At 45.3% G+C, this 22380-nt stretch overlaps 3 protein-coding genes across 4 annotated transcripts; 1 reads left to right on the forward strand and 2 right to left on the reverse strand.

The window, feature by feature from the left end:
• Positions 1–456: 456 nt before the first annotated feature.
• On the reverse strand, positions 457–5371 carry LOC120057319 (RNA-binding protein 4B-like). Of its 2 annotated transcripts, none has more exons than XM_039005896.1 (4): positions 5330–5371; positions 4092–4461; positions 1508–2408; positions 457–1404 (listed from the first exon to the last, which is right to left on the reverse strand). In XM_039005896.1, exons 2-4 carry the CDS (start codon positions 4447–4449, stop codon positions 1125–1127), a joined length of 1539 nt encoding a protein of 512 aa, XP_038861824.1. In that variant the 5' UTR covers positions 4450–4461; positions 5330–5371; the 3' UTR covers positions 457–1124. The 2 variants fall into 2 exon arrangements, with proteins under 2 accessions (XP_038861824.1, XP_038861823.1); XM_039005895.1 differs by lacking the exon at positions 5330–5371 and adding an exon at positions 5223–5324.
• Positions 5372–5905: 534 nt separating this feature from the next.
• LOC120057320 (ras and Rab interactor 2-like) lies at positions 5906–13870 on the forward strand. The gene is made up of 10 exons (XM_039005897.1): positions 5906–6139; positions 7471–7665; positions 7751–7865; positions 7981–8053; positions 8389–8480; positions 8628–9677; positions 9828–10136; positions 10242–10373; positions 12245–12411; positions 12613–13870. Exons 2-10 carry the CDS (start codon positions 7471–7473, stop codon positions 12925–12927), a joined length of 2448 nt encoding a protein of 815 aa, XP_038861825.1. The 5' UTR covers positions 5906–6139; the 3' UTR covers positions 12928–13870.
• On the reverse strand, positions 12413–22140 carry LOC120057321 (dipeptidyl peptidase 3-like). The gene is made up of 18 exons (XM_039005898.1): positions 21956–22140; positions 21061–21397; positions 20760–20849; positions 20537–20674; positions 20341–20415; positions 20171–20261; positions 18945–19075; positions 18688–18818; positions 18513–18571; positions 18223–18417; positions 16363–16475; positions 16150–16242; positions 15806–15868; positions 15448–15572; positions 15116–15236; positions 14761–14940; positions 14465–14627; positions 12413–14280 (listed from the first exon to the last, which is right to left on the reverse strand). Exons 1-18 carry the CDS (start codon positions 21997–21999, stop codon positions 14138–14140), a joined length of 2292 nt encoding a protein of 763 aa, XP_038861826.1. The 5' UTR covers positions 22000–22140; the 3' UTR covers positions 12413–14137.
• Positions 22141–22380: the final 240 nt, after the last annotated feature.

A 22380-nucleotide genomic window follows, 5' to 3' on the forward strand; every position in this document is an offset into this window, starting at 1 on the left:
AAATGGTCTGCTTTGTTGGCCTTTCTATCTGAGAGGTTTGATCAGATCTAACAGAAGGTCATGTGAGACACGGGCAAGGACTACATTCCCCAGAGGCTGGCTGTGTGCAAGGAAAATGTGAGTTTTTCAATTTTTCTTTTCATTTTCGGTGCAGTAAATCGCCCGAGTGTCTCTCCCAAAGCCCCAGCACCACACTTTATGGAGAGAAAGACTGACGACTGAGGTCTGTGTGTGTGTGTGTGTGTGTGTGTGTGTGTGTGTGTGTGTGTGTGTGTATGTATATATTCCTGTGATTGTTATAAAAAGTGACTTATCAAAATCGCTTATATTGTTCCCCTAGATGGTTTACACATGCCCACACATACATACATGCACTCACACCGGTCCTTTATGTCCAGATTACCTTATGTAAAGCTACTTTGCCCCTTGCTTTAAATCTTTTAAAAACACAAGCGCTAAACACAATAACCATTTTATTACCCAAATATCTACATTACGCTGGAACCTATTGGAACATTGACTTTTCATATTAAGTCTTTGATGAAGACAATACAAATAAAACAAATGGAATCTGGCCAATGGAAAAATTAAAGTTATCTATACACGTGAACTAATGGTTAATTTGGAGGAGCTAAAAGTCACCTCGAGGACAGAGGCAAGGGCCCGCTCACAAAATGCACGGATTGATTTGGCCACTTCCTTTCTACGCTCACATATACACACACACAAATGTATTTTACTAAATAATCCAGCTAGGCTTTTAACAAGGCACTCCTCTGGTATGGATGAATATTCTTGCAAATTTGAGAATTTATTTTGCTAAACTAAAATGTAGGGGATGAATAAGGATTACTTGTCGTTAATGAGCACCCAGTACGCAACACAATCAAGAAGATACTACCATAACGACTTCCCAATACAGATTACTGTTTTGTGGGGCAGCTTTCTTATCAAGACCAGGCCTACAATAAAGTCAAATTAACTCGTTAGAAATGTGTTCAGATACGAAAAGCTGCAGAACAGGGGACTTATAAATGGGCACTTTGCAGTGATGCACATTCGGACCAGAACTACTCTCTCACACACAACATTCAAAACCCACACACACACTGCAATCTAAAGGGTTATCGGTAAGGGGGCTCTGGCATGTGGAGGTGGGAGTAGTCAGGGCGGCGGAGGAGGGGCTCCTTGTGTGATGAAGGTGGCTCATACGCTCTAGTTGGGGCGTAGGTGGCAGGCCCTGGGGGCGGGGCCTCCGTCGGGGGCGGGGCCTGCACGGGCATCGTGGGGGGCATCTGGGCCAGGGCTGGTGGTGGGTAGCCATACTGGTACTGTTGGTACTGTTGTTGGTACTGCTGGTACTGTTGGTACTGCTGGACCTGCTGATAGTACTCTGCATAGCATCTGAAGTTGAGAAAAGTAACATTGTAATTACGCATTCAAAATATCAAAACTGCCTCAAAAAGGTGCAAAATATCAAGGCTTTTCTCAGAGGTGCATCACGTACCTGGCAATGGGGTCTCCGTCAGCAGCTGCAGGGTCCTCTGGTCGGCCGGGTGGCGTTGGGAGGAGGGCACGGCGTTTGGGGCGTGGCTGGGGAAAGGGCTGGGGCACGGGGTCAGGCAGCAGAGGGGCGGAGCGCCGCACTGGGCTGCGGTCCCTGTCCCCTGACTTAGTCCCAGCCTGCTGCTCAGCTAGAACCTGCTGGCCCTGCTGGAAGAAGCGGGCCCGTGCTGCCTCAAAGATGGCCTGGGCAGTGGGGTCTGCACCCCCCGTGGAGCCATAGGCGGAGCTACCGTTGTAGAAAGCAGAGGCCCCGCCGTAGGCCGGGTTTCCAGCTGCCTGGGCTGACGATGCCTCCCCAGCTGCGCCGTCGTACTGGTTACTGTAACCTGCTGCGTCCTGTGTCGCTGAATTCTGATAGGCGGAGGCCTGGTTGGCTATAGAGTCATATACCTGATCCGCTACAGAGCCGTACACCTGGCTGGCGAGCGCACCGTACACCGCAGGGCTCACTGGAGTACCATCTGTGGCGCTGGCTGCCGTCATGCCCTTTAGCGCAGCGTAGGTGGGATCAAAGCTCGTTGTGTTGTAGACAGAATTGTGCAAGCTCTGCTGCACCTGAAGAGGCAGACCTGCAGCTGCAGCAACAGCAGCAGCCAGTACAGCAGCCTGACTCTGGTGGTGCTCCATATGAGGGTTGATGGAGGGGCTTTCAGTGGCATAGTGACTCATGATGGGAACCTTGGCTGTAGTCGTGGTGGGTTTACTGGGCTGCACATTGGAGAGCTCCACAGAGAGCGGTCGGCCTTTGAAGGTGGTACCATGGAGGGCCTCGATAGCCTGCAGCGCATCCTCCTTCCGCTCCATGTGCACAAAGGCATAGCCCGCCGAGGAAGAGAGCCTCGCTGTAAACAAGCACAGGAGGACAACACAGCGAGCTAATGAATTTAACCAAACTGTTTCCATTCAACTATTTTTACGAGAGGAAAGTATCTGTAGGATACATTTTAACAAATTATAATAAACTCCCGATAGGCCTGACAGAAATAGCTAAAAAAAATAAAAATATTTTGAACCTTTATTTAACTAGGCAAGTCAGATAAGAACAAATTCTTATTTACAATGACGGCCTACTGGGGAACAGTGGGTTAACTGCATTGTTCAGGGGCAGAACGACAGATTTTTACCTTGTCAGCTCGGGGATTCGATCCAGCAACCGTTTGGTTACTGGCACAACCACTAGGCTACCTGCCACCTAAATTGTCTGTACACTTTCCTAAATGTTTACAAAAGAAAATACATGTGACAATTTTTTTTGGGGGGGGGGGGGGGGGGGGGACTAAAATATAACGCATGCGACAAACGTTGGTGGATATATATATATTTTTTTTACCAATTGTTTGTATAATAACCATCATATCGAAGTAAACTTCCATTCACGCGATGCTATGTTGCGTGGCCCTCCTACTACGAGGTGAAAAAGCATGCAGTTCATTAGGCTACAGACGGAATAAGTGATGAACTTCACAGCGTGGTGAAAGTGCACAGTGATGAGCTTGAGGCTTATTCCCATTAAATATCCAGGGTCTTCATTTGAATGATGGTGATATGACGATCGGCGCTTGGCTGCCAATTACGTCGAGATACTCTTGACAAATTGACCAATAAAAATGATTCTGCTCTTGTCCATAATCTCATCATGTACCCTCTGAACTTTACCCGTGAGAGCACGTGCCAAGACCAGTGGGCAAATTTGTTGATTATCGCAAAACCACCAGAGTTAAAAATCGGCTGGCGACACATAGAACTTCGTTTTTTTGTATTTGGCAAATGAAGTTATACGGCAGAGCTTTTTATGTGCAGTCAATACGCGCAGCCTTTTATCCGCAACAAGCCAATCTGACGGAAACAGCTCTGCCAGGAAAATTGGCATATTTTTCTGTGCGAATATTAGATTATTCGCTTGAAAATCTTTCGACGGGCCTCCAGAGTGGCGCATTGGTCTAAGGCACTGCATCACAGTGCTAGCTGTGACACTAGAGATTCTGGGTTTGAGTCCAGGCTCTGTCGCAGCCAGCCGCGACCGGGAGACCCATGGGGCGGCGCACTATTGGCCCAGCGTTGTCCCGGGTTAGGGGAGGGTTTGGCCAGCAGGGTTGTCCTTGTACCATCGCGCACTAGCGACTCCTGTGGCGGGCCGGGCGCAGTGCATGCTGACACGGTCACCAGGTGCACGGTGTTTCCTCCGACACTTTGGTGCGGCTGGCTTCCGGGTTAAGTGGGCACTGTGTCAAGAAGCAGTGAGGCTTGGTTGGGTTGTGTTTCGGAGGACGCAAGGCTCTCAACCTTCGCCCCTACCAAGTCCGTACGGGAGTTGCAGCAAAGAGAAGACTAACTACCAATTGGAAACCACAAAATTGGGGATAATAAGGGGTAAAAGTAACAAAAAAAACACAAAAAAACATTTTGACAAGTGGATTGAGACCAAGTTACAAACAAGAACATTTAGTCTATTTACTAAATTGAAATTTTACTGTATGTACACAAAGTAAATGCATGAAAAGGCGGGGGGAAACGACATGGCTCACCTTTGACCTTATCACACTCCAGAACTTTCCCAAAGGTCTGAAAGAGCTCCTGTAGGTCCTCAGCAGAACACATGGCACTAAGGTTCCCAACAAACACCTTGGTGGAGTTCAGGGGCCGTCCGCGGGACTCTTCAACCACTAGGTTGCGGCCACGGAACTCCCGTCCATTCAGTTCTCTTATGGCTCGATCAGCAGCACCATCTCCCTGGAGGTGGATGAAGGCAAACTGCCTGAGTAAACTACAGGTGACCACCTGTCCGTATGGTCCAAAGAGCTGTGTCAGGTCCTCCTGAGAGGTGTCCAATGCCAGGTTCCCCACAAAGAGCTTTATAGCATTGTTCTTATCTGTCGACTCCATGGCTGGGCACACCTGGGGAAAGAACAGGAGGGTGTCACTGACCTAGCTAAGTTAGTTTATCTTTCAGCTGGTGGCACAGCGGTCTAAAGCACTGCATCTCAGTGCTTGAGGCGTCACTACAGACACCCTGGTTCGAATCCAGGCTGTATCACAACCGGCCGTGATTGGGAGTCCCGTAGGGCAGCGCACAATTGGCCCAGGGTTTGACCGGTGTAGGACGTGATCGTAAATAATATATATATATATATATTTTAAATGACAGAACTGAAAAGGGACGTGTACTCTATAGGCAAATAATGAATATAGTAGTTTAATAAAACGTGACGTGTAATTAACAATATTTTTAAAGCATGAAGTTAAACTAGTCCATGGTCAAACCTGCTGGTAATGATTCAGTTAATTAGCTAACATTTGCAAAGCTTGCTAACTAGCATTTGCAAAGCTAAGTTAGCCAACTAGTTACTGTTAGTTCCCTCCCCCCTTATCGAGTCGAGGTGGCATCAATTCGGAGATGCTTGGCAACACCAGTTCGGGGAACATGAGATGGACATTGAATCACTCGAAACTGCTGTATATTACAAACATAAATTGGCCGAGGTGTGATCACAGACATATCTTGGCTCGCTAGCTAAAATGATCAATTCGGCGCGGATTAGAGTTAGCAACAGTAGCTAGCTAAATTAGCTTGCTGGCTAGCTAAGCTAGCAATCTGCGTTATGTTGCGTTTTCATAAGCAGTTACATATATTTGCAACAATTTAGAGCATACTGTACATTTTTAACATCCCATTGTGTATTCATAACAATTGCTGAGTTCAACAAAAATAACAATAGTTTAACTCAAACAAAAAATAGCTAAGCACACTTTGCTTCCATCTTACCTAACGCGGTGCAATATTTTCAATGACCACATCCGGTTCCGATCTTTGAGCGAGTGACGTGTGATATTTCCTACAACAGACTAGAGCAGAACTCGTTATTTTAATGCTACACAAGGCTGGCTACAATATTTTGCTACAATGTGAGCATCAGAACATGAGCAAATTGTTTGAGTGGCGTGTACAAATAGGCTACCACTTAGTGTTTCAACCATTAGGTACTTCTTATTGTTACATTTAATATGTCTGTCTATCTAAGTCTCCATTGCAAAAGTGTGTGTACCAAATGAAACAGACATTTATTCTGTAAAATATTTACATGTTTCCTGATTGCTGCATAATTTGTTTACAATGATGATTATGACCACTCAGAAGTTTAGAAATCATTTATGCAGATTAATTATATAACCCTCTTTCACAAAGGACAGAATAAACAATAGATTTGAATTGTGTTTTAGTGGCGATTTCCCCGTTGACAATACTGTATTTAGGAGATGTTTCACAAGGTGGTGACGGGCGCATGCGTATTTAGCCTTGGTCTCAGCCAGGTTTGTTTCTCTCCAAAGTGTGAATGGAAAATATAAGGAAGACAGAGCAGAGGAATGCGAGGAACTTCTGAATCACAGCTACACAGAGAGATCTCTGCCTGGACAGTCCAGACAGCGCCAACATGGCATGTCAATAGATCTCGGTCTTTTACAGTTTTCTATACTTTAGACGTTTCTGTGGCATTTGGACATTCAAGGATCAAGTGGAATTTACAGTAGGCTATTCAGCATAATCTCTCACACGACAGGGGATCGGAAGATTAAGGTACATTTTGTCATGTCGCCATTTATTTTAATGTGTAAAATAAGAAACAGTTGAATCTTTGTTTGATTACTGAAGTCACGATACTTGGCACCGATTAACTGAAGGTATGTAAAAAGAGTACATATCACAGAAGTTACAGAGTTTTACAGAGTTACCTCTTACAGAGTTACAGAACGTGTCAGTAAATAAAACGTGTGGAGTACGTTGGAGGCTAATACCATGTCCACAAATATGATGGTGTAATTTTATTATTATAATAAAAAATATATACAAAATCAAAATGTTCTATTTACTGAAATAACCTTTGATTTCATGGTCTGTTATTACAATATAGTCAACGTTTAATTATGCCTATATTTTTCACCAGTGGTTCCCCAACATAAAAAACGGTATACCTCCAGTAATAAACCAATTATAAAATGCTTGTTTGGTATTACAACTTTATGTTGTTCTGCTGATATATTCAGGTCCTGACAGGTCACAGTTGTTTTAGTGTCAATATTACAATAGTCTCATGAGGTTCAAAAGTGGGCTCTGGTATAGGCTATTCATTCTGGACATTTTGTTGCATTATTATGAATTCAAATTTAAGATATTGCCTTACATTTTAGACTTGTACCTCTCAGTTGTTTACAAGGTTAGATTTGCATTTTCACACACGACTCAGTAGGTTTGGAGTGTTTTAAGTGCCTGTCTCTACCACCTCACCAAGTCTAGACTTGCCAAGCGGGAATTTGGGCAGCCAGCATCACCACCCCTTCTCTCAAATATTGTGTTGGGCTCAGGACTGTCTTATACAGCAGCAGCCAATCCCTGGAGGGAAGTTGGAGGAATAGACATCCAGTCATTTTCCATAATAACAGCCTGTGCATATAAACCACCTCTGTTAAAATATAGCCGCACCTTCTCATATTCAAAGGGTTTAACAAGCTAACACAAAATTATACTTCAGTCCTAGCAAGTTCACTGTTGATGGTAGGATCCTTAGGATATGCACACATTAGAACACCCTCGCAATTGTGGTGAGTCTTACTCTGATGACATACACCCTCCAGATTACTCAGTGAGAGGAAGGAATAAGGTGTGGGAGTTTCCCAAAACTATGGTTAAGTAGTGGTCAGCACGGAACACAGGGCACGTCATGACATGATGCCTGCTAGTGGTACCAGAAGGGAACAGGAAGAGCACTCATTCCGAAGCATTGGTATGATGAAGAGCAGAATGGGAAGTATCATTGTGGCAACTTGTCCTTAAAGCCTAACCACATAACTGCATGGTGCATAGATACCATACAGTACCTGTTTGTGCAAGCTGTACACTCTGTTCCCCAGATGCAGGAGGACCCGGTGTATGATTTCCCTGAGCCGGTCGGGGAGCTGGTAGGAGAGAGGCGGGCTTGTCCTCAGCGTGGCTCCCTGAAGAACATCAGTGTGCTGGACCGTCTGCTTCTCACACACCCCGTCTGGCTGCAGCTGTCCATCAACTCTGCCACCGCTCTGCACATCCTACAGCGGGAGCCGCCTGGGGTGAGACACGCACGCGCAACGCACACCGCACTGACGCGCACGCACAAAACACAACCTGAGTGTGTATATCTCTGCCTCTCTGTAGACCTTTCTGGTGCGCAAGTCCAACACCTCGCAGAAGAAAGTGCTGTGTGTCAGGCTTGCAGACGACAGCGTTCCCTCCTTTGTCAAACAATTTGTCATCCGCGAAGTGGACTCCAGTGAGTGATGAAAGACTAAGGCAGGGATGTTGTATCTACAGCCTGTTGATATGAATAACGAGGGCTTTTAACTAATGATCTTCTTCTTGCTTCTCCGTCTCCCTTCCATTCACAGCCTTCTCTTTGGAGAGAGCGGCTATCGGTTTCCCTGACCTCTTCCGGCTCATTGCCTTCTACTGTGTTAGCCGGTATGGGCCTTTTACTTGGCTTCACAGTTCAAAATTCAAAAAGGCACTCGCACATCTGAGCTCTCTTTGTTGCAGGTGCATGGTAACAGTTGAATAAGATGAGAAAAAAAGAAGAAACCCGCACACTGCTGTGACAAAGGCCTTGATGGCCGATACGTAAAGCTAAATAACGAGTAGTGATTCTTGGCTTCACTGTAGAATGGGTTTAGGACATTTAGACAACTAATGTCAACCAGTGTTATCCATCTAGATCTGCATTATCTCTCATTATTGCTCCAAATCATATCCTACTAGAATTAGACCTGTCTATAAAACTTATGTGCTGTCTATTTCAGGGATGTGTTGCCCTTCCCACTGGAGCTCCCTGAGGCCATAGTCAAGGCTTCATCCCATAAACAGCTGGAGTCCATTTCACACATGGGTGTGGGTAGGTACCACAGAGTGGCTCAGAGGTCTGATCAACCAAGATGTTGGCAATCGTTGTAATGCTAGCTGACATTGTGTACCGTACACAACTCGTCAAGGATAGTGTTGAGGAAGTATGCCGACACAGTTTTGCTTCTTCTTCATTCAGAGTTCTGGAGCTCCCAGCTGAACTTCAGAGGTCCACGCAATGGGCCCCCACCTGTCGAGGCGGCACCGCTTCCCCCTAGCCCCACCCCTGAGGACTGTGCCACGCCCCAGGAGAGCCCCACCCTGTTCCAGGAGTTCTGCCCCATCCAAACACGCAGCCCCCGGGAGCTGAACTGTGGGGCAGCAGGCCAAGGGGCTCTCTGTTTCATCAACCCACTCTTCCCGCAATCCCATCCTGCACTGCTAAAACGCCACCAGTTCAAGCGCAGCCTCAAGGTGCGTGTCTCGACTGAGAACTCTAGCCCTTTGTCCCCACCAGTTGCCCCTCCCCCTCCCCCACCTCTGCTGGCCAAGAAAAATATTAAGAGCAAGAAGGTCCAGCGGGCCAGTGGAGCAGTGGAAGCCAGAGTGGAGGGTGAGGGAGGGACAGCACCCGTCCAGGAGGACTCAGACTATTTGCAGCCATGCTTGGTTCTTCCAGTTCTTCCGCTGAAGACCAGGGTCCCACCCACACTGTCTCCCACTGCAGAGGAGGACTACCATGTGCCCTTAGGTCTCCTGCAGGGACTGGCCCAGGAAAAAGGAGGTGAGGAGGAGGTGGGTCTCCTGCTGGAGCAGAGATATGCTCCCTCCCTGAGTGAGCTGGACAGCAGCAGTTCCCTCAGCAGCCTGGAGGAGGCAGAGGAGAGCTCAGAGCGAAATCCCCTCACCAGGGGCACCAGTAACCCCTCACCCCCATGCACCTTGCCCCCACGCCAGCCCGTCTCAGTCCTGCGCAAGCTGAGTGCAGTCTTTGTGTCCTTCTTTGTGCCAGAGAAGCGCGTGGCGAGGCTGGTGGAGGACCTGTCCCGTGACAGGAGGACTGCGTTTGGTGTCCTGGTGCAGGATTTCCTCAGGCAGCAGCGGGAGGCGATCAAGCCTCAATGCCAGAGATCTAGCGTAGAGCTACTGCAGGGCATCCGCTTCTTCCTCTCCCAGGCCAAGACCTTCCTGCTGGACTGTGGAGAGCTAGAGCCCCCAATTGAGACTATGGTGCCTGATGTTGAGAAAGGTACAGCAACATTGATCCCCAATGCAAACAGCATGCATTAGTCAAATAAACAGTCAAAATATGCTCAGTAATTTTAAATACAACTATTGCTGCCATGTTTCCCTCTACAGATAATGACATGTGACCTCATGAATGTGTGTTTGTGTGCAGACCTGGTGCTGGAGAAAGCCATATTCCGCTGTGTGCTGAAACCTCTGAAGGGACAGATAGACAGGACACTGCAAACTCTGCATGAGCGAGACGGTTCCACCCAGAGCATGGCAGAGAGCCTGGCTGTGGCCAGGGGAAAGACCCCGTTGGAGTGTTTTGGAGTGCGGGTTGGAGTGCCGGATGCTGCCGGTGTGGAGAAGGTGCGGCAGAAGTTAGCTCTCATGAGGCGGGCTTACTCGCCCATTGACAAGGTTGTGCTGCTCCTGCAGGTCTGCAAGCTCATCTATAAAGCCATGACGGACAATTCAGGTGAGGGCTTTTTTATGAGAGAACATGGAAAAGAAATAAACCTTACAGAACCAACAGCTGCTATCCCTTCCATCCATGGTAAAGTTGTCTTGTCTCCATGAGCAGGCAAGGAATTCGGTGCAGATGACTTCCTACCAGCCCTGTCCTATGTCATTGTACAGTGTAACATGCCAGAGCTGTCTGTGGAGGTGGAGTACATGATGGAGCTGCTGGAGTCATCATGGCTGACAGGGGAGGGTAAGGCTGACAGAAAACGATCAAACCGTTAACCCCAACTACAGTACCAGTCAAAAGTTTGGACACACCTACTAATTCCAGGGTTTTTCTTAATTTTTTTACTATTTTCTACATTGTAGAATAATAGTGAAGACATCAAAACTATGAAATAACACATATGGAATCAGGGAAAGGGGGATACCTAGTCAGTTGTACAACTTAATGCATTCAACTGAAATGTGTCTTCCGCATTTAACCCAACCCAGAGTGGTGCGGGGGGCTGCCATAATCGACATCCACGTCTTCGGCGCCCGGGGAATAGTGGGTTAACTGCCTTGCTCAGGGGCAGAACGACAGATTTTTACCTTGTCAGCTCAGGGATTCAATACAGCAACCTTTCGGTTACTGGCCCAACGCTCTAACCACATGTAGGAACCAAAATAAAAAGTTTAACAAATAAAAATATATTTTATATTTGAGATTCTTCAAAGTAGCCACCCTTTGCCTTGATGACAGCTTTGCACACTCTTGGCATTCTCTCAACCAGCTTCATGAGGTAGTCACCTGGAATACATTTCAATTAACAGGTGTGCCTTGTTAATTTGTGGAATTTCTTTTCTTCTTAATGTGTTTTAGCCAAACAGTTGTGTTGTGGTATACAGAAAATAGCCCTATTTGGTAAAAGACCAAGTCCATATTATGGCAAGAACAGCTCAAATAAGCAAAGAGAAATGACAGTCCGTCATGACTTTAAGACATGGTCAGTCAATTCAGAAAATGTCAAGAACTTTGAAAGTTTCTTCAAGTACTATGATGAAACTGGCTCTCATGAGGACAACCACAAGAAAAGAAGACCCAGAGTTACCTCTGCTGCAGAGGATAAGTTCATTAGAGTTACCAGCCTCAGAAACTGCAGCCCAAATAAATGCTTCACAGAGTTCAAGTAACAGACACATCTCAACATCAACTGTTCAGAGGAGACTGCGTGAATCATGCCTTCATGGTCCATTTACTGCAAATAACCACTACTAAAGGACACCAATAAGAAGAAGAGACTTGCTTGGGCCAAGAAACACAAGCAATGGACATTAGACCTGTGGAAATCTGTCCTTTGGTCTGATGAGTCCAAATTTGAGATTTTTGGTTCCAACCGTCGTGTCTTTGTGAGACGCAGAGTAGGTGAACGGATTTTCTCCGCATGTGTGGTTCCCATCGTGAAGCATGGAGGTGGTGGTGTGGGGGTGCTTTGCTGGTGACACTGTCTGGGATTTATTTAGAATTCAAAGCACACTTAAACCGGCATGGCTACCACAGCATTTTGCAGTGATACATCTCATCTGGTTTGCTCTTAGTGGGACTATCATTTGTTTTTCAACAGGACTATGACCCAACACATCTCCAGGCTGTGAAAGGGCTATTTGACCAAGGAGATTGATGGAGTGCTGCATCAGATGACCTGGCCTCCACAATCACCCGACCTCAACACAATTGTGATAGTTTGTGCTCATATGTGCATATGTGGGAACTCCTTCAATACTTGGAAAAGCATTCAAGGTGAAGCTGGTTGAGAGAATGCCAAGAGTGCAAAGCTGTTATCAAGGCAAAGGGTGGCTAATTTGAAGAATCTAAAATATATTTTGATTTGTTTAACACTTTTTTTGGTTTCTACATGATTCCTTATGTGACATTTCATAGTTTTGATGTCTTCAGTATTATTCTACAATGTAGAAAATAGTAAAAATAAAGAAAAACATTTGAATGAGTAGGTAGGTGTGTCCAAACTTTTGACTGGTACTGTACATACAAGTATTTATGCTTTAAATGGGAAATATTTCAAATAGTATATGATGCCAAATAGCTATCATAATCCAGTGTTGCAATGTTTGTACTAGGTGGGTACTACCTGACCAGTGTGTATGCCAGCCTGTGCCTGATCCAGAGCCAGCCTGAAGAAATGCCCTCTAGCGGGCTGACCCAGGGGGCCAGAGACTCCCTGAAAGACTGGAGCCAGCGCCGGAGCAGCCAGGCTTTGAGCCAGAAAAACATACAACAGCAACTGGTACGACTCAAATGATTTATTAGCACCAATACAGTATAGAATTACACACCCACCTCTAACACTCAACAGAAATCAACACATACCTAAGGTATGTGGAATTATATGTGACAGTTGGAAATCCCTGTATCCCAAAGTGACCAGTAGGACTGCTTTGATATGAACTGTTCTCATGGGAAACGTTCTTTCAATTGTGTGTTGCAGAGGTGTGTCAAGGTTCTGCTTCAAGATGGAGAAGGAAGCTGGATGAAAACCCTGCAATGGAGGGCAGGAGTTAGTGGGGAGGCCCTGACCCAGCTCTGTGCTGCTAAATTTGGGGTGGACAACCCAGGACTGTACAAGCTGTACTGGCGGAATGAGGGGGAGATTCAAGCCCTCCCAGCCCAGGCCCAGATCCAGGACCTACAGGGCCAAGGCAGCAGTGGAACACCCCTCATATACCAGAAAGCCAAACTGGATGGACTCGAGACTTGCAAACTAACAAGAGAGGCGGCTGTGGACCTTGTGGAATCACATTGAGTACCCACACGTTAATGAAACAGTTTTCTTAAACCCCACTCAACTGCAAGAATGACTTGCTTTGTGATTTACTCTAAAAATATGTTAAATGAACATTTGTCTGGATGGATATTGCAAAGTACCTTAGACACTCTGTTTATAATTTACACTTGGAGAAAATGTTAAACTGGTTGGCTCGAGCCCCGCCTGCTGATTGGCTGACAGTCGTGGTATATCAGACCGTATACCACGTGTATGACAAAACAGTCATACATTTTTACTGCTCTAATTACGTTGGTAAACAGTTTATAATAGCAATAAAGCACCTTGGGGGTTTGTGATATATGGCCAATCTACCACGGCTAAGGCCTGTGTCCAGGCACTCCGCGTTGCCCTTATTTCAATGTGTATCAGTTCATGCAGCTCATTACACAAGTTCCCTGAGATACCTTTAATAATGCATGAGAAACAAACTGAACAGACATTGGTATTAAAAGAAAAAAAAATCAAATTTATTTTTTGTGTAGGGTGTTTCTTACCAACCTCACCAAGAGAATTTGCAGTACCGTCTACCCTTTCACAAATGCATTGCTTTTGACCATGTCACAGTAGTGCTTCAAGTGCCATGGACACAAGGGACTAAGAACTTACCCAATGATTAGTATTATTGGAGGGACTTCTTTCAAAAGAAAAATTGTCCATTTTCTAAGACAAACAGCAAATTGAAATGTGTCGACATAAAAAGGTTATAGTGGTTTAGATTTGATTGACAGATTAGTTGATGGTGAACCGTGTATGGTCCCCTTGAGTCAATTTTCTTTTCTACACCCTGGCCTTGTTTCAAACTGACTCCAAGCTCCTACCACTAGGCACTTTGAGTTCCTTCAGCTGTCAAATTTGCATGACATTGCTTACACTGTTCCTATCCTTCCTGATATTGTCAGGGGGGGAATGAAGAACTGCATAACGATAGGAGCTTAATGTAGTTTCATACTGTGCCTCTGAGGGTGAAGAATGTCTCCAGGCTCATAAATCACAGCCATAACCACCTGCGGCATTCCACACACACAACTGATTTGTAAATTCATTTTGACAGTGCATTGAAAGATCAATTCCTATGACAGGTCCACGCAGGCCGGGCCAGGCGTGTCTCAGTCAGGAGCGGGCGTGGGCATGACGGCAGCATGTCTGGGTCTTAGTGCTGCTCTGACTGTGTATCTGCACCGTTCACTCAGAACCAGCAGGGGGCATCCCTCTTGTTCAGCTCTAGCAGGTGGGCCTCCACCTCCTCGGCGTCGTCGGCAAACCGTTCCGTGAAGGAGCAGATCAGTCCAGCCGCGCTGCCCTCGTATTCCACTAGCTCCACGCTGTCACCTGCATCAGACAAACACGCAACAAGTCGTTGAATTCCAAGGACACGTGTGCCAGTAGAACGGTTTTGGGGTGATACACCGGCTTTCCATGAAGGTTGACCACTTAGTAGGACGATGTTAAACATGAAGAGCTGTGCCATGTAAATGTGGATAACCCTCTTGGCATTAAGACAGGGAAGACTAACCTTTGACCCTTGTGTTGGCCTGAACAAACATCTTGCGAGCCTCTTTGCGCTGGAGAACCGTCTCCCGCAGACACAGGAAGTTGTGAGAACCACCGTCGGACACGGCCGAGTAGCCCTCATACAGAGCTCTGCCTCCCTCCACATCGGCTGTGGACTTGATGACCTGCAGGGACAAAGACAATAATGGGTCAAATAGGAGACTTGGTTCGACTTTTATTGTGAATATTGGCGGCTGATCATTTATCCCGGTAATCCCAGCCACGATCAAGACATTTCCAAGCCTTCTACAGCTGTACCTGTAGTTTGCATAGGAACCTCTCGATGGCACCCTTGCCCACGGTGTGGATCTTGCTGCGGTCCAGCGTTATGAGGGCATCTGGGCTCCCATCCTTTCCTGTGCTCTCCTTCAGGGTCACCAGCCCCTCGCCAGCCTCCAGGAGCACCCGCAGGATCACAAAGCGAGCTTGCATGTGGGCCTGAGACAGAGAACAGGAGGTTTAGTTAAACACACAGCGGGATAGACACACACACACACACACACACACACACAGGCAGTGGGGAAGATATTCAATGAGCTATAGAGTCAGAAAGCTAGCATGATCAAGTGAGGCTGATGTACTTCATAAATGATTGAACTTTAGTGTAGCTGACCTGTCTCCAGCTTTTGCTCTCGGAGGTGTAGAACTCTAGTCCGAGCAGGCCAGCTCGCACCATGTTGAGCCAGTTGACGTACACCACCTCCTCTGCATCCTCGCCCTCATGGCCAAAGATACTGCAAACCCAGGGACAACATCCTCGTTAGAGCGTCCTGACCCGCATAAGATCACTTATATTAAATGTAGGATTATATTTTATTTTATATTAAATGTAGGTTTAGTGATTACAGAGTATGGATAAACAGACCGGAGCACGGCTAAACAGACCAGAGCACGGATAAACAGACCAGAGCACGGATAAACAGACCTGAGCACGGATAAACAGACCTGAGCACGTGTTTGTTGAGACAGAGGTAGAGCCCCACACACTCGGCCCTGCACTCTTCATAGGAGCAAGAAATGGTGGAGAATTTACTGTCCCATGTTTCGTTGCCTTTGTACCAGGTGGTGATCTAAAGCACAGAAACCATCGTTTACACCAATACTCACTTAAACCCCTTCATCGGCAACCAGAAATGTTAATATTGGTCACGATCATCAGTCTTAAAACATATAGGTTTACTTAACCACAACAATACATTACGCTCTCTCAAAATCACTCTCTCGAGACCAAAGCAAAGAATAAAGAAAATATACAGAAATAAATAAAAGTATGATCCCAAATGACTGAGGTATATAGACTCACCTTTTCTCCAGTCTCAGGATTGCGAACATTATCTTGCTCGAAGTTGAAAGTTCCCTTCTCATCCTGTACACATGACAACACATAATAAAACACTAAATCAGTCACAAAGCACTGTGCATCCCCCGTTCAGAGACTACATAACAGTAAATACAATGGATTTTAAACCAGACATTTTAGACACTAAAGGGGCAATCAGTTCAAACAATTAAACGGTGGCGCCCCGCCACTGTTGTGGTAAACAGCTGGGCGATTGAGCTGGAGAAATGTAAACACTCAAATTCATAGACAGGGCTCTAGATGCGAGGACTGACCATACAGGACATGAACGGAGATGGCTCTCTTACCTGGACAAAGAGCTTTCCACTGCCATGGCCCAGCAGCTCATGGAGGCCAACCTGCACCTCGAAGGAGGGCCCCTTCCACTTAATGTACACATCCTGAAAGAAACAGACAAGAGACCATTGAAGGAAACAAAAATCTGATGGGCATAATTGTACCCTTTCAGTCTTTGTGGTTATTTGGTATGGCAAGGAGGTCATAGTTAGAAAGTTGATTACCTTGTCATCTTCATCCAGAAAGGTGAGCTTGTCCTTCTGGGTAGCGTAGGCCACAGCCAGAACATTACCCAGGGAGACATTCTTAAAGCCCTCCGACTGTCTGATATCGTCATCTAGACAAACACAGACACACACACAGAGATAACAGGGATATTCCATGGTAACGGAATTACGCTGGGAATCAGATCACCCCCAAAATATTGATATCAACGTTTAACAAACCATAAAACTATGCACTAGGACTTATTTGAAAGAAGTACACCATTTTTTCTTATTTTCCAGAAACACATTTACTGGAAGAAATGTGCAGATGCAAAGTTTGGTAACAGAATGACGGTAAAAACTCCCTCAGTTTTTACACGACCACGTTTTCCAAAAACTGTTTAATATCTACTCTGAATTAAGATCCCAAGATGTCTGCAGAAATAATGGGGTGTCAGCTATATGATACCTTGAGTTAAAACAAAAATATATATTTCGGTTATCGAACTACAGTAAGTGAAGTGGATTTACACCCAGTAACAGAAATACATTATGGGTCACTGATCTGTACTATACAGAAATGCATAATTATAGATATAAATGTTATTCTCTTTATGGTGATGTATCCTGAATATGTACAGAAAGAAAAAAGGTAGAAATACACAATGTCATCCTTTACATATATGGGGATTATTCTACACACTGGCTATTATTATAATGAGCTCCGCCCCAAACAAGACCAAACTTAGTTGGTCCGGACCCAATCATAGAGGTCTATGTTTCAGAAGTCTGGACATCACGGTACAGTAAAGTTCAGTACATTATATTGCACTCTACTTTTCTTTACAATACTCTGTTTCGCTGTGCAAAGTTGTGTAACAGACGTCTTTGATTGGTGACTGGATCAAATCTAAACCAATCGCAGACATCTATGTTTGGGCCAAAAATGTATGTCTGTTGACGTAGTGAAATCAAGGCCAGGGCGGACTGACCAAATTTCAACGTCCATGTATGCTGGTTAAAGTAAACGGAGCGAGAGGGGGCTCATGGGTAGATGTCAGTAAGAGCCGGGAGAGGTACTGTAACAATAACTGGAGAGAGAAAGAGAGAGGGGTTGTCCAGACGGTTTTCACTCTTGCTTTGACCACGTGACAGAAAGAGAAAGAAAATATTTAGCTGAACATAACAGTCTGCAAGTGGAGGGAGAACAGTAGCAGGTGACCCAACTGTGGTTTGTGACTATGATTTCTCACTAGCCAATTCAGATGCAATAATTCTGTTTCCGATTCGGTAACAGAATTACGAGTTTGAATCACTAAATTCATAAACAATAATATATTAGTAAAAACACTAAATTGGTAGGTGTACCTTTACTTGTTACTTTGTGAACTTTCATTCAGAAATGAGAAAATATCTTAAAGATGTAATTCCGTTACCAAAAACCCACAAGGCAATGTTTCGCACAGAAGGCAAATCATTTCTCAAACTAAACGTAAGTGTTGATATTAGTTGGCAGGGGTCTTTACTTCAACACTGTGGTGTGATGCATTTGCAATAACTTTGAAGACTTTCTCTGGTGGATATTTTCTTTGGCCCCTTTTTCATCCGTTTGACCACAAATCAAAGCCATTGTTTAAGTTTTAAGATGGAAAACGGCTGAAAAATCTTTCCAAAAACATACTCGACTTTCATTTGACACCCAATATGACATGCTCCTATAAACTTCACATATTGGTGCTCATGGGTCCTTTTCACATGGAATCGACCGACATTAAGCCAAAGTCATTAGAGATCCTTTCGAGACCCGAACAAGATGCCGTGTGGATCGGTCGTGTCAATATTAACTGAATAAAGAGTCGGTTCGGACGTGGCACTCACAGTTGGGAATATTAATGCCAGCTGGAATGCCGCTGCCAGCGAACGTCAGCACGTCCAGGGAGGTGAAGTCAGGCAGGAGGAAACGGTCCTTCTCAAAGTCTTTTGGCCATGGCAGCTCTGGCAGAAGCACTTCGGCTGAGCTCACCAGCTTAGCAAAGCGTTCGCTCATTGCCTTGTTCACCACGGCAACAAAACCTGAGGAAAGAGGAGACAAACCCCGACGCGATCACAAAAGAGTATTCAAACACACGTAATAATAATAGCGGGTGCGTTGCCTCTTAAATTTGTACCTTCAAACTCTCCCCTGGAACCAAAGGGATCCCTGTAGCTCTCGATAAAGCCAATATAACTAGGAGAGAAAGGAAAAGACTAACATCAAGTTGAAGGAAAAAACGACAGGGGGAAGGGATTGCTTCTTTGATCCACAGACCGGAAGGCCAAATCTGGAAGGCAGCGCTCTCTCACCTCTCCACAATGGGTCCCTTATCTTTTATCCAGAAACGAGAGCCTTCCTTGTGCGCCTCCACGGACCCAAAGGTGAAACTCCGCGAATATTCCTCCAGCATTCGTTTCTGGTTCTCATTGGCCGCGTGGTCCTTCCATTAAAGAGAAGACGGTTCGCATGGGACCAAACTTGACACGTTAAGACACATTAGCAGTTTTGAGTCACGTACTTGAATTGATAAGGGATACATTTGAATTAGTGTACCGTTTGAACTAACCTTGGCTTTCTCCAGATTTTCATTCACTTTCTTCATGAGGTGATCATAGTCTCCCCTGGAAACCGTGAAGACACAGTCCTCAAAGTCATATCTGCCACACCTGGTCTCCCCCTCCCCATCCACTGCACAGTCTAGAGCAATGACAGAGAATTTTTTTTAATAAAGAGGATTCATTACTGACATCAACCCTTTACACTTGTAGGAATTGGCCTGTATGGATAGGGCTAAATTGAAATGTTTCTTACAGAAGACATATGAACTGTGTAAACATGGTAGCGATTAAAAAAAGGGAACAGTTGAGATGATCAGAACATGATGAGACCAAAGTTGAGGACAACAGTTCACCTATCAAGACTGAATCCAAACATTGCACTTGATTTAATGTGTATTTTACATGTACTGTACTTCTCGCTGCATTTGTTGACAACGAAATCCAAAAATACTCTGGGATACATTCAGTAAGATAAGAATATTCCTGGAAAATGTGGGGTTGGTGCAACATAAGACAACTACAAAAATGACAAGGGTTTGAGTGTGAGGACAAACTGGTGTCTCCAAGGGCCACACATATACACCTCTCCAAGGTGTAACTTCAATGCACTTATGAGTCTTTAAATATAAGGTGCTTTTTTGGAGCTCTCCTAGCTGTGCCGTTGAGGAACTAGAGCAAGAACACTTGTAGTTGTTTTGTTTGGAACACAACCCTACATCTCCGCCATCACATAATTACTGTTGGTGTTTACGCAATACAAAAACGGCTCCCTACAAAATCACAATCTGGGTCAGGTGGGCATCATTTGAACGCTTGTTCTATTGCCAACAGGACTAGCGAAGTTATAAAATACCATCTTACAGTGTTAAGCTTTCACGGGGCAATTCAGAGAAACAGATCGCAATTTTGGCGGGCACGGAAAATAGTCAAGCGTGCGGTCAGGTGCGTGTTCTGTGGCGAATTTTCATCGCAACAGACAAACAGGCTCATTGTGTTCAGGACAACCCAGGGTATGAAACCATGTCATCTTGTAACTGTACATTAAACGTAGTGATGGGTTTCACGATATGGAAATGTGAAGTGCATGTCACATGCTTGTTTGGAGGACGCTTAAGTTCAGAACGACTGTCAGTCAAAACACATACAGAGCTGTGAAGCTCAGAGCTTGAGCTCTGACGTCATCTATAGCGTGTCTTTATTAGCACAGCTTTTAAAAAGGAAAAAAGGCACTCACCCTTCTGCACAGCAGACGCAAGGCGCACCTCATAGCAGGTCTTCCCTTCGGATTTCTCCTTGAACAATCGCGTGTTGTAGGCACTCAGGTTCTGTAAGGGAGACAACTCTTTAAATCCTGCAATTCGAACACAGACATAAGACAACAAACTTAAATGCATGAACACACACCTTTGAATCCAAGAATTTCTGAGCCAACTCGGCGTCCTCCAAACAACAGTTCCCTGAGAAGTATGTGGTGATTCCCTGCGGACAAGAAATAAAGCGCCATCATTATCAACACCGACAGTACATAAGATTTATTTAAGCGGACCCAACACCACATAAAGCATAAGTGAGGTGAGTGTTTGGCACCAGAAAGTCTTACCTTGTCCCCCAAGCCCAGCTGTTTCTGTTTGTCCTCAAGGGAGAAGAGGAGGGTGGAGCAGCTGTCCCACAGGGCCTCCATCTCACTGGGGCTGTCCTGGAAGGCCTGGCTCTGCCACACAAGGGCCTTCAGGTTCTCCTACGCCGCAATGTGTGGTTATTAGAGGACATAACCATTCTGTCAAGGCTTTTATAATTCAGATATAAAAGTGAGGATTATCTACCTTGGGTAGGTTAGGAATGAACTTAGTGTCTCCAAATGACTTGTAGTTTCCCATGTTGGCATAGAGACCAGCAGCATAAACAAGAAAGGCCTGCCAAAAAAACAATAGCTATTATTATCTAGAGTCAGGCTGAGACACAGAAGATGCATGTTATTACAACAGGCTCACTGTGCACTTTGTGCTCAGTCACCTGATAAGTCGCTGAGCCTGTACCATCTGTGTGTGGTTATACATTATAATTCTATGGCGTATACATTGTTTGACTCATTCTTTCTCCAGGCTCTGTAGGTAGGTGCATTACCTGGTATTCCTCAGGACTGAGTCCAGCTGCAGTAGCCACATTCCCCAGCTGTGCTGGTGGCTGCTTGCGGAACAGCCTCTGTAAGAGAACGAAGATGGAGGCAGACTCGGGCGAGGTCTGCAGCAGCACAGCCAGTCCTCCGTACCAGGCAGACCTGGAGAGGTAGTGCGCATAGAGCTGTTCTCTAGGGGACAGCAGGCGAAACGCTTCAGTACAGTCCAGCGCAGAGATCCCAATGTCATTGGGGAGGTAATACTGAGAGTCCACCATGGTGAACAACAGTCTTGGTGCTTGCGGCTTCCTTTTCAACACAACGCTCACAGCTGAGAATGTGTAGCTAGATAACAAAAATGCATGGTATTATTAGCATTAAGAAATAGTTGTAGTTGCATGGTTAGATTTACACACAGGTTACGTCTCAAGTCGTCAAGGGACACATTTCGAGCATCCTTCCTAGCTGCAACTAAATACATTGCAATCAAAACTAACTAGACAGCTAGTCTAGCTAGCATGTCTGTTACAGTAGTTGCCATCTATCTATCCAGTGGTAGCGAAAGCCAGGTTAGTTCGATTAAACTTTCCAGTAAACTAAGGTAGGAGCCGCCCCAGTTTTAGCAGTATACCTTGCCGCACTTAGAAAATTCGTAACCACACACAATTTCAATTATCTAGCAGTAGCACGTGGTAATAGCCGGTAGCTAGCTATCCAACTATGCACTGGCTAACAGTTAGCTTCGCGTACCTATACCAATATATATATATATATTTTTTTATAACTGACGTTACCTACAAAACCATGTGTGTTCGACAAGGCTAGCTACCAGTAGTCAGTCAGCTAGCTAATGCTTTGTGAGTTATTGTGTAGCTTGCTACATTTCAAAAATTGTGTAGCTACCTCTTCCAAATACGCAAGCCTTGAATCACGTTACAACGAAACATCCAGCAGTGATTGTGGTATATTTATTGATGGGACGATTGGTACCAGAGCTCCAATTAAGTTTTCAAATCACTACTGATCCGACACAATGTACAGTACTGATGCTCGTTTCAAAGTTACATTATCACCTGATCAAATACGTCCAAAACTCAGTTTGATCACGTGTTGTTTTCTTCAAACGCGAGATCTCATCGATTTCGCCGTGGTTCCGGTGCTTTGCTTTCTTACACCGACCTCTACTGGACACTTAATAATTTAGTTAGGATTCATTCATAGGGTCAGCTGAACGGTAGCCCAGTGGTGTTGGGGTTTCAGGGACTACAACCAGGGAATGGGGTTGAATTAAGATTAAAGGCATATTCATTTGAAAACTCGTTTAATGT

The sequence above is a fragment of the Salvelinus namaycush genome, chromosome 12, assembly GCF_016432855.1.
Source record: "Salvelinus namaycush isolate Seneca chromosome 12, SaNama_1.0, whole genome shotgun sequence".
NCBI lineage: Eukaryota > Metazoa > Chordata > Actinopteri > Salmoniformes > Salmonidae > Salvelinus > Salvelinus namaycush.

Coding starts and splice junctions, on each gene's coding strand:
- LOC120057319 (XM_039005895.1), bottom strand. CDS start 5,249: ATGAATACACAATGGGATGTTAAAAAT. Junction 4,462..5,222: donor CACAATGGGATGTTAAAAAT/GTACAGTATGCT, acceptor TTCTTTCCCCAG/GTGTGCCCAGCCATGGAGTC. Junction 1,405..1,507: donor GACGGAGACCCCATTGCCAG/GTACGTGATGCA, acceptor TCTCAACTTCAG/ATGCTATGCAGAGTACTATC.
- LOC120057320 (XM_039005897.1), top strand. CDS start 7,471: ATGCAGGAGGACCCGGTGTATGATTTCCCTGAGCCGGTCGGGGAGCTG. Junction 7,666..7,750: donor TACAGCGGGAGCCGCCTGGG/GTGAGACACGCA, acceptor GCCTCTCTGTAG/ACCTTTCTGGTGCGCAAGTC. Junction 9,678..9,827: donor GGTGCCTGATGTTGAGAAAG/GTACAGCAACAT, acceptor GTTTGTGTGCAG/ACCTGGTGCTGGAGAAAGCC.
- LOC120057321 (XM_039005898.1), bottom strand. CDS start 21,999: ATGTTTCGTTGTAACGTGATTCAAGGCTTGCGTATTTGGAAGAG. Junction 19,076..20,170: donor TGCGTCTGCTGTGCAGAAGG/GTGAGTGCCTTT, acceptor TCATTGCTCTAG/ACTGTGCAGTGGATGGGGAG. Junction 15,869..16,149: donor GTGGAAAGCTCTTTGTCCAG/GTAAGAGAGCCA, acceptor TCATGTGTACAG/GATGAGAAGGGAACTTTCAA.